General features: G+C 35.2%; 1 protein-coding gene across 2 annotated transcripts in view; it reads left to right on the forward strand.

Annotated features, from left to right (window-relative positions):
• The window catches only part of LOC113110849 (cyclin-dependent kinase 18-like), a 94762-nt gene that overhangs the window by 81176 nt on the left and 1502 nt on the right, over window positions 1-12084 (forward strand). For both annotated transcript variants that reach the window (XM_026275078.1, XM_026275079.1), the window contains exons 6-15: window positions 640-754; window positions 2051-2145; window positions 2300-2362; window positions 3490-3613; window positions 3783-3903; window positions 5333-5430; window positions 6522-6627; window positions 6825-6867; window positions 11607-11697; window positions 11854-11931. In XM_026275078.1, coding sequence (XP_026130863.1) covers window positions 640-754; window positions 2051-2145; window positions 2300-2362; window positions 3490-3613; window positions 3783-3903; window positions 5333-5430; window positions 6522-6627; window positions 6825-6867; window positions 11607-11697; window positions 11854-11931 — 934 coding nt within the window. The remainder of the gene's footprint in view (window positions 1-639; window positions 755-2050; window positions 2146-2299; window positions 2363-3489; window positions 3614-3782; window positions 3904-5332; window positions 5431-6521; window positions 6628-6824; window positions 6868-11606; window positions 11698-11853; window positions 11932-12084) is intronic.

The following is a 12084-nucleotide window of genomic DNA, read 5'->3' on the forward strand; positions in this document are numbered from 1 at the left end:
ACAAAGTATACCAAAAGGTGCCATAAAACATCAAAAGCTCATTTTTGAAATTTGAACATATTTTTTTCTAGCTATAATCATCTCTAGCCAATAAACGGTGAAATACAGTCAGTATGAAATTACCTTCATAGACAACAGGTGACTGGTTTTAAGAGCAGTTTGGTTTTTCGAGACATTGTGGTAGACAAAGATCTCTAACCAAACTAGAAACTAGATTAACCCACCCACAGATCTGTCTGAAGACTGTGTGAAGTTACTGGTCTAATTCAGTGCCTCTCATCTAGTCAATTGTAAAAAAAAAAAACTAAGTAGTTTCTTGTTGACATAAATGACCACAAGTCAACCTCTATAATATTTTTGCACAAATAAATCTGTCCCTGGGTAGAAGCTTATGAAGTCAGACAGACGCAGGTGGGCTGCGTGCATGCCGTCAAACCAACTATTGTCCATCCAAATTCAAGATACATCTGAGAACCAAACACACTTTTAATTAATTTGTCATATCGTTGCGATTACACAAGAAGACCCATAATTTTGGGCTACCAAAGTGAAATCTGGGTCTTCAAGCAAGTAGAAATTCAGCACCACTCCTCTTCCCCAGAAGATTGACATATTTTCGTCTTCCTGTCTGTCAAACAGGGCACATACGCAACGGTATTCAAAGGCCGCAGCAAACTCACAGAAAACCTGGTGGCCCTGAAAGAGATTCGTCTGGAGCATGAAGAGGGCGCCCCATGCACGGCCATACGGGAAGGTATTGTCCTCCTCCCTCAAAGACACCAGTATGATTTCAAGCTCAAAACCCACATTGTCACGAAGAGTATACATTCTAAACTGGCAAGCCACAGGCGTCTTCTTCACCCAGTCTGAATCACTCCATCTAAATGAGATGGGAGTACGTGAGCGGGGTTGCTAATGGGAAACACCGATGTGAAGCAAGGCTGACACCCAGTGGATGCTGAGCTCCCGCTAAAGAGAACACATCGTGATGGAATGCATCACAAAACATGTCTGGAGAGGTCAGGGTTAGGCAAAATTGAGTTCTTTTACAGCTCTGAGACTTTTAAGTATCAACTTAAAACTCAAAAACTCAAATTGATCCCTTTCTCTAAAGAAAAGGTTGAGACACAGAAGACCTCAGCAAAACTGTGCATTCATTCTCCCTTTAATATTTCATTCTTTCCTATTGCATAAAAAAAGACTTATAATGAGGGGTATATTAGAGCATTAAATCCATATTAGTAATTATTTAATTAAAATGACAAATAAATCATAAAGTTATTAGATATAAAGATATAATTCCTTAGAGATTTTTTAGTAATCCAGCAAGGACACAATAAATTAATCAAAAATGACACTCAAGACAATTATAATGTTACTAAAGATTTTTTATTGTGTTTTTGAAAGTTTCTATTCATGAAAGAATAAAAAAAAATAAAAAATGTTAAAAACTATAAGCAGCAAAAATGTTTTCAAATCATCAGATTAGAATATCATTAGTTTTTTTTATTATTAGTCAAAATATTTAAATGTGTATACAAATATTGGTAAAATATATAAAATATATTTACATTTAGTCATTAAACAGACGGCTTAGAAATGATATATATAATAAAAAGAAAACAGATAGAAAAGAAAGAAAATTTTTAAGAAAATAAGCAAAATAAATAGAGAGTTTAAGTGTTAGAAAGGGATTTTTTTCTTAATAAAGAAAACAAATACAGAAAAAAAGAATTAGAATTGAAAGTGTTTTTAGTAGAATAGAAAGATTTATTAAGGAATGAACTATTAATTATATGTTTCCAGAAATAGCAAATATATTGGCTGTTTATGCGTATTTCGATTTCATTTTTCAGTATGAATTATTACAAAACAACTCTTAGAGTAGTTTTCTCATTTGAATGATAATTCTGCATCCTGTTTGGCTCGATTAAAATTCAGGAACTGGATTAAAATTTCAAAAGCCAATTTCATTTCAAGTTCCGGATGTTGCACAACCCCGCTGGAGGTTATTATTATAGTTGCTCATCGTCGTGTTGTTTTGTTGCAGTGTCACTTCTGAAGAACCTGAAACACGCCAACATCGTAACGCTGCATGACATCATCCACACGGACCGATGTCTCACCCTTGTCTTTGAGTATCTGGTACGCTTTCTTTGAAACGCTTTGAAAACAGTAGCAGCCTGTGTAGGCTCCAGTTCATCCCACAGTGCTTTGTGATTTTGGGCGGGGTGGTATCTGACATTCAGATATTCCTCTTCAAAGTGACAGGAGCATTCAGAACCTATTGTCTTTGCAGGACAGTGACTTGAAGCAGTACCTCGACAGCTGTGGAAACCTAATGAGCATGCACAATGTGAAGGTAACTGAGAAAAACATCAACAAGCTTACCAATTGAAAGTCAACAGAGCTGTCTACATACTGTAGGTACATACAGAACAATATACAGTTCTGAAGAGCAGGATTTTGGACCAATGAGATTTCACTGGGCGGGGCTACCTAGCAGACCCAGGGGAACAAGGTTTCATTGGTGATTTTTCTTAACTATAAGGAAAACTCTGGTGGAAATTAGAGCATTGGGAACCCATAATTGACTAATTAGTTTGTTTAAATGACTAATAAGTCAATTTGTTAAAAATAAATTAAATAGAAATTATGTATAGATCTCTAGCTGACATTTCAAACACTGATTAACAGCTTCTAATGATTTGGAAATAGCCCATATGTTTTATGATAATGGGGAATTTAGGCTGAAAATGAATCAATTAATAAAAATAAAACACTAACAGCAGTAATCACCTTTTCTAATTCGACAGCTAATAGCTTCTCGCATGTCACTTTATCACGTTGTACCTGGATAAAACATGGTGTCTGGCATAAAATAAAATAAAATAAAAAGTATAAAATAAAGGTCTTTCAAATTGTATATTAAACAAATTTCATTGATATTTGTCTATGAAATAAAATTAAAAAAGCAGAATTTTTACACTTTCAAATATTTCACAATGCATTCTGGGATTGCGCTTCAAAGTGTAAATGACAACAATTTTCAATTCATTATCCCTTTCAATGCAATGTAAAATAAAGTGAAATAAAATATATAAAAACTCCAAAAACATTAAGATTAACTATAGAAAAAATACTAAAACAACTACATTAAAAACACACACCACACACACACACACACAAACATATATATATATATATATATATATATATATATATATATTTTGTATTTTAATTTTTTTATTAAAAACGATATTATTTCAACTATAAAATAGTAATATTAACAGTAATAATAGCATCCCAATTATACTAAAATAGCAGTAAATGATAACTATTTTCAAATTTGCAGTTAATACATGTGACGTTGCCTTAACATTTGCTCAATATAAGGCATCTTAGAAGGCAGCTGGCTACATTTAAAATGCTGTCTTTGTTGGTACTTTAAGTTTAGAAATGCTAACATCCGCCTCTCTGTCCTTGTAGATCTTTATGTTCCAGCTTCTTCGTGGTTTATCATATTGTCATAAGAGGAAGATTCTCCACCGGGACCTGAAGCCTCAGAATCTGCTCATTAATGACAAGGGAGAACTCAAACTGGCAGACTTTGGTGAGACTCTCTTACAAGGCTTGATTTTTCACTGATGCATTGACTTTAGTGCACTGTACAAAGAGTATCTGACTTGTTTTTAGCACAATACGCAGCAGTGATCTCCCATGTGAGTCTCCAGTAACGTTTGTTCATCACCTTAACTCTCTGTCTAATCTTGCTTGTTAAGGTTTGGCCAGAGCAAAATCAGTCCCAACAAAAACCTATTCGAATGAGGTTGTAACCCTGTGGTATCGACCTCCTGATGTCCTGCTGGGTTCCACAGAGTACTCAACACCCATAGACATGTGGTAAGATGTGTCTACAGTAAGGCATCGGCCACAATGTGTTGCTAACATTAGCTTCAAGCTAAACTAATAATATTGCTGATACGCAATGCTAGGAGATTATAAAAAAAAAAAAAAAAACAAGCAAAAATGGTACATAATCTAAAATCATGATATACACTGGAGACCAGGCTCCTTTGACTTACATTTGCAAATAAAGCACTACTCATATTTTCTTCAGCAAATGTGAAAACCTATATCTTAAAATTAGTAAAACTTTTCCTTTTAAACAGACTTAACCACATATATATATATTTTTTTTAAATTAACCAATAATTACATAAATTTACCCTTAAAATAAATCATGGCATAGCTTAGTGTTTGCATCGATATTAGATTAAAAAAAAAAAAAAAAAATTCCATAAGGTACTTATTCAAATTATTTTAATTTGAAAGCACTGAATAAATTGAATTGGTAAATTAAATAAAATAATAAAATAAAAGGCTAGCTGTTGAACAAGCATTAACATTCGCTTAGTTAAAATATATGAGATTGGTTTACGAATTGTAAATGAGATTTATGATAGTTACGTATACCTGGTTATTTTGCATTTAAATAAATTCAGTAAATTAGTGCTGTTATATAAATTGTAATTGTTTTATTTCAGCACAACTGATGAATATGCATCACATTAATCTAATGTTAAAAAATTTAACGGAAAGCATTTATTATATACTGTTAACATGAGTCAAGTTTTATTTATTATAAAGTGTTTTTGAGATGATTGTCATTACTGGAAATTTCTTTTTCTTTCTTTTTTGCTTTCTCAGCACTCAAACACATTCAATTCAGTCTTTCCTTTATTTATTCAACATCTCATGTCAAAAGAACTAAATGAATGGGTTCACATAGCCTTTTGTTTTAGAAAAGAAAATCCCATTTACAAACTGCCTTTTGATAAGTCCTCCAGAAGAAACATTAAGTTAGAAAATTGAATTCTGTCTTTCCTGACACAACCTTTTAACGTCACACGCGCACCCTGACACGCACTCCTCGGGCAACCTTGGATAGCTGACACGGACTCGGACATAAATGCTTTTCTAAAGCTAAGCCGTCCTGTTCGATAAAAACGGCGTTGTGTTTAATCCTCAGGATTAGTCCAGTGGGCTAATCAATCCGAGCGTGACAGCAGCCACATGTGTCTCCCCCATATCTCCAGCTCGCAGCTTTCCCAAAACTACCCTCCAGTCAAGCAGACGTCAAACTGTGATAGGAGAATATTCTCAGAGACGCCGTATCTAAAACATCTGTGACAGTCCTGATCTGATGTATTCAAATGATGTCTGCTGGCTTCATTTAAAAGCTTTGACGTATAGAATAACAGCAGTGAAATGAAAGAGATCGTATGATCATAACTCAGCAGTATAATGATGGATGTCTCTGTATCACTAGGGGCGTGGGCTGTATCCTGTACGAAATGGCGACAGGCCGTCCCATGTTTCCTGGATCGACTGTCAAAGAGGAACTACACCTGATATTTCGCCTCATGGGTACGAGAGACATTTTGTGTCAGTTTAATTATGTATAAATTATAAAGGTTCTTTATTGGCATCAGTGGTTCTATGAAGAACTTTTAACGTTAATGTTATTTTAAGAAAGGTTCTTTTTGGAACCAAAAAATGGTTCTCTTATGGCAAATGTGAAAATCTGGTTACATTTGCATATTTAAATGAGTGACCTTTCTCATTTTTTTATAAGATCAATTTGTCTAGTTAAAACAACTATACAGAATCATATAACTATACAAAATATTGATAAATATTGGACAGAACAGGTTTCAGTCGTAGCAGAAAGATGCCGTAAAGAACCCAAATGACCCAAAAGGATGAACCCAGTACTTGGGTAAAAACCCAGCATTTTTTTTTAGAGTGCAATAATATTGCAAAATATTATAACATTTATATCAGTTGTTTCTATTTGAATATATATATATATATATATATAAAGTAATTTATTCCTAATTTGCAGCATTACACAGTGGCACATGATCTTTCAGAAATCATTCTAATATGCTCATTTGAAACGAAAACCTTCAGTAACCGCATAAATCTCACTTTTGATCAATTTAATGTCTCCTTTGTAATAAAAGTAATAATTGCTTTCAAAAATGGAAACATATAGGACAAGATCAGACTGACATATGAAGTGAAAAATAATTACAGTGAATGTTATGTTTAACATTTGCCTTTATATAAATCACACACACACACACACACACACAAACAAACATGTAGACTTTCTTTGTATCCAAAACTACTTGTTTCAACGTTACTTAGTATTAAGTGACTTACTGGCACGCTCTCAGCCAGTGATTTCATGCTCCTCAAAAGCGCTCGTTCCAGCAACCAGCTGTAAACATGACAACCTGCGCAATTTTGATTTAGAAGCTGTGCAAAGCCAGCCAACCGGATCAGAGCTTGCCAGATCAACAAAACATCTGCTATTTTTTATGCAATGTGCATCAGGCGGTCAGTGAACGGGTTGTGGGTGCTTATGGGTGCCCTGTCTGAGGCTGAATGGAGGTCTAATTATTTCACTGTAGGACACATAATAAAACACTTTCACTTCTTTCCATAACCAGGCACCCCTTCTGAGGAGACCTGGCCCGGAAGCACAGCTAATGAGGAATTCAGATCCTACCTGTTTCCTCAGTACAGAGCACAAGCGCTCATTAATCATGTGCCCAGGTACCACAGAAGCACCACAGACTACCTTGCAAGCAACAGGACTAGCTTTAGGCTTCTTTAAATAAACCGTGCAAACAAAAACACACCTGTATGTATAAATAACAACAGAGGGCTATGTTTTGGAGACTTTGCCTGCTATGAATTATAGATGGTGAATATTGTAATATAAAGCATGTTTTTTTTTTTTTTTTTTAAAGGCTTGACACAGAGGGAATAGATCTTCTTACCGCTCTATTGTTGGTAAGTGCAATAATCTGGAGATTTTTTTCTTTTGGATTACGCAGCTTTGAGCTAGAAACATACTTCATGCAAGTACGCAAACAGATTTTGAGCCTCAACCAATACACTACAAGAGTGAGCATTTCTGAGTTGTTTATAACTGAAAGTCCTGCATTGTGAAGAATTGTACAGATTATTGTGATGTTTTTATCAGCTCAGACTCTCATTCTGACGGTACCCATTCACTGCAGAGGATCCAGTGATGTAATGCTACATTTCTCTCAATACATTTCAATACTTTCATTGCATCTACATCTACACTTTCATTGCACTGTTAATTATTTATGCCCTCCTAAATATTTCAAATATGCAGCAAATATGCTCCTTGGTAAAAAATAAAATACGTAAGCAGCAAGCCCTTTATTTATGTACTTGAAAATTACTCAGAACATTATCTGAGGTGCACTGTTCTGTTAATAGTTATCTTTCCTTTTCTTGGAATCTTGAGGAGGAGCCAATACGATTTGAGATAATAGATTTACACAATATGAGGATTTGCCAGTCTATGTCAGATGTCAGAAACACACACATGTCTAGCCAGCAGTGGTACTCTTTAGAAATGCCCTGCTGATGAAGAAGGTCATCGGAGGACAGCATATGGCAGAATAGCATAAAGACAATATTTCTGGTATCACAGCATGGATAAAACAGGAAAATCACTGCCTATTTTGATACAAAAGAAAAAAAGTAATGTCTATACATCTGATAAAGTGTCCATTTACTGTTAAAAACGCCGCTGTCTTAACAGATGATAACAATAACCCCAGGTTTGCACCTGTAAATAAAGCCATGCAACTCTGTTGACAAATGCATAATAAGAGATTAATAATATTATATTCACACTTTTCTATTGGTCTCCAACACATCACTACAACATGTTATCATTTATGTAAAAGCTGCACCTGCTCAGCTGAGAACATGTATCAGCAGCATTTTTTGTACTATTATAAGTATTATTATTATCGATAACAATATTAGACTCTCAGACTGGTCACAGATATTCACGTTTTTTAACAATGTTACTCTAACCATTGTTCATAGTGTCAAAAATAAAATAATTACTAAAAATCAGATAAAAAAAAAATCTAGTTAAACTGACTGTAAATAATAAGCAATATATCAGAATGTTCAAATTAATATTACAAATTATCTTTTACTATCACAAGTCTTCTAATAGTCTAATCATGTATATGTATTATCAATAATATGAATTATTGTCAAAATTTATAAATTATTCAAACAAATAAGATAAATTAAAATATCAGCTATTCATAAATTCAACAGAATAATAATAATAATAATAATATATCAGAATATCTTAAAATAAAATGTTAAAATATTATATAAATAAAATGTTTTTTAATCAAAATCTAATAATACTGCTACTAAAAATAATAACAATAAATCAGAATAATCTAAAATAAAAATGATTGTGGCAAAACTAATCAATAAAATAACAAAAAAATAAGATCAACTACTATTCACTACTATTACTATTTTGTACTATTCAATTAAAATCAACCAGTCATAACTAAAATCCACATCAAACAAAAAAAAAGAAAACAACAACAACACCACCACCATCGGTCAAGCTGTAGCATTAGAGCAGACATGTATGTGTGATTTCTAACAAGCTCACAACAGCACATGTGCAGACTCAGAGGCCACTGAGGTGCTGGTTAATGCCATGGAACTGCAACTGTCTTCAGCTCCCACAAATCCCCGGGTGAAGAAAGGCCCTTGTTAAGAGTTTCGCTGCCGAGACGGAGTGAGCTCAGAAGCTAATTATGGTGTCAACTTCCCCTCTCTGCCTGCTCTCCTCCAGGTCCAATTAGCTTGATACAGGCAGGGGTGTCAGACACGGAGCATTATATCGTTATCAAAACACAGGTAAACAAACGCAGGCTGACACCTCCACGCTTCACTCATGTACAGGCAAGAGTATGGACCTTTCAGAGGAATACCATTCAAGATTATGTTGGGAGAATGACTGAACAAAGAGGGGTGCCACAGGCTAAAGACTCAATGCTGAGCACAGCGCTCTGACTGTAGTCTACAGTAAACGTTGCATATACTGTACAGTAATGCATGTAAGTCGTAGAGCTAGCCTATATACTGTATTGTAAATAAAGAAAGTTGTATAAAAAAAAAAAAAAGAACAATTAATTGAAGTAGATTTTACGAAAAAAATACTTTTACAGTTTTTTTCTACTTCGAAATGTAATTAATGTATTACTTGGCATTTATTTGTAATTAATTCTGAAATTTACTAGCAATTTCTAAGTTTTTTTTTTTTTTCAGTGTACATTTCAGGACAACAAAAAATTCAGGGGAAAAATGTATGTAACATCTGAGAAGATCTGGAATTTATCATTCGGAGCAACTAAATATGTTGTTATTCACTTGAACTAACCTTTTTGCTGGTTTTCAATGGATTTTGACCCCTTTTTAGTTAGTCGAAGTCAGCTTAGATCAGATCAGATCAACAGACAGACAGATAAATATATATCTATGTCTTAGTTCTAAAAAAGTTCTTAGTTTCCCAAGTGTCTTTTTTTTTTTTTTTTTGGCTGGTTTTAGAGGGGTTTTGTGACTGGAAAACAGACTAAACCAGCTAAAACCATCAAACTATTAGCTTAATTTACAACATTTTAAAGTCAATACACTTGCTGTCCACTATGACAGTTGGGTAAATGTAGGCTATTTAAAAAAATAAATAGAGGTAGGGTCAGTGTGTAATAGTTAGGATTGGTTTAATTTAACAACAGAAGAAGTAGTCAGTGGGAGGTCTAGGATTGTGTGCGTTAGTATTTTGGTAAAATGAGGTATTTGTGAAGAAACGTGATTGCGTCTCTCTCTCTCTCTGCGCGTTCTGTTGGCGCACGCAGCTTGAGCGCGCGCTGACCTGTCATTATGATGAAAGACCGCAGAGCGCGCGATTCGTTAATGGTGACAGCGGCCTTAATGAGTCCGAACCGTGCACCTGTTTCTCATCAAACCCCGCTGACTGATCGCGCCGTCAGCCTCACACAATGTGCTCTAAACGCTCTGCTCGCTTGAAACACCGCCAAACTTTGACAATTTTATAACTTTGTATGAGATGACAGCAGAGCAGGGTGATGATGGGTGCTTCATTATTTAAAACTATTTTATAGCTCAGGCATCAACACGTCAGGGGAGCTGTGCTCAAATCGACTCATCAGCGAGGAGCACACACGACGGGAAAGATCACAGGCTACTGTAACGCGCTCTAGTGCGCAAAACACTAAAACAAGCGCTGCGCATGCGCACACGTCACACAAAGGATGAGCGTTCAAGTGAAGAAATAAAGTTCACTTTAGTGCATTTTTGTTAGATTTGAAAGTATCTACGTACTTCTAAAAAAGGTAAATCAATAAAATAATTTAGTTCAAACTTAAGTTGACTAAAACAAAAGTGTAATCTTTCTCTTCTACAATTTAAAACATTCTGAAAGGACGGTATGTGTGTGTGTGTGTGTGTGTGTGTGTGTGTGTGTGTGTGTGTGTGTGTGTGTGTGTGTGTGTGTGTGTGCTCTTGTTTTTGTGATATATCAGGACACAACTTTGTATAATGACATGGGTATGACACAGGTATTACAAGGAGAGGGTGACTTATGAGGACATAACCCATGTCCCCATTTTTCAAAACTCTTATAAATAATAATCATAATTAGATAGTAAAAAAACACAAAGTTTCCTGTGAGGGTTATGGTTAGGTGTAGGGTCGGTGAAGGCTGATAGAATATACAGTTTGTACAGTAAAAAAAATAGGCGTAATGTAAAAACCATCACGCCTATTGGATGTCCCCACTTTTCACAAAAACAAACGTGTGTGGGGGGGGGGGGGGGGGTGAGTGCTGAATAAAGCAAACCAATATCTTACCAACACAAGCCTGTTATTATAAGTGTTCAATAAACAGACTGTAAGTGTGCTCTCTATTATAAAAACAAGCTTCTTAAGCGAGTGTCCAGAGTTTGCAATGGTCAGTGGTGTTTATGTATAGAACTGGGCATCAGCACTCACACTGACAGAGGAACTGTTCTCTGGTCATGTCGAGCTGCCTTCAGATTGCCACTTTCAACAAATTCAGAATGTAGCCTAAATTCAAATGCTCTGATTAATAATTCTGAATGAAGATCCGTATATATTTATATGGCAGCGTTGCAGTCAGGTTAAGGCGCCCGGCATTTTAGTTTTCTGTTGGAATCTCCGTGTGGTCCTGCTTGGTATTGCAGCTTGTTTTGTAGTTATTTATACAGAAAATTGTCTAAATAAATCTAACGTTGATTTTCAATCACAGTTTTTGTTGTTGCATCGTAGGCCTATACATCAATTGTGAATTATTATTTTTACAATTGCAAAAAGCATGGTAAAACAATTATATTAATTTAAAATGTTTCAAGTCTAAACACTTTTCCCTTTGTTACACTGGGATAAATCATACCGGGATGTATGCTAAAATTGTTGGATGTGGCACCGCACCTAGACAATTTTCCACCAGCCGCCACTGATTGCATATATTATAATAATGTATTTTTAATTTATTTATTTTGCACCGTTTTATAATTTTTAATCAGGCGAATACATACGCAACACAAATAAACTGGGGGAAAATAATATCCAATTAAAAATGCACCAGTTCTCTGTTTTCCCCTAATTTTTCTTTTGTTTCTGTTCAGTACGACACCAGGCGCAGGATTTCGGCCGAGGAGTCTCTGAGACACCCTTACTTCCTGACTCTGGGCGAGAACATTCACTCCATACCTGACAGTGAGTTTATCCCAATATTTTCATCATTTCTAGAGTCTTCTTTTATTAACATCACCTCAACACGAGCCTTATAATCTGTCTTTCACCTTGATGAAACAACACACAATACAATACATTTGCTTTGATCATCACCCACTTGTCTTCTATCCTCTCCAGCCTCGTCTGTGTTTTCACTGAGGGAGATCCAGCTACAGAAGGATCTGGGACACAAGAGCTCAGTATTCCAGCCGCTGGGTATTCAATTCCATCGCTTTGATATCACTCATCTCTATTTGCAGAGCGCAACTTGATTATGTTTAGTCATGCACATTAATCCAATCCATAAACCTGTAAGATTAAATGCTTTAAAACATACTCACCTGCACCGCATACTCCGTCTAACAGTGG

This window comes from Carassius auratus, chromosome 11 (assembly GCF_003368295.1).
Source record: "Carassius auratus strain Wakin chromosome 11, ASM336829v1, whole genome shotgun sequence".
In the NCBI taxonomy this organism is placed as follows: Eukaryota; Metazoa; Chordata; class Actinopteri; order Cypriniformes; family Cyprinidae; genus Carassius; species Carassius auratus.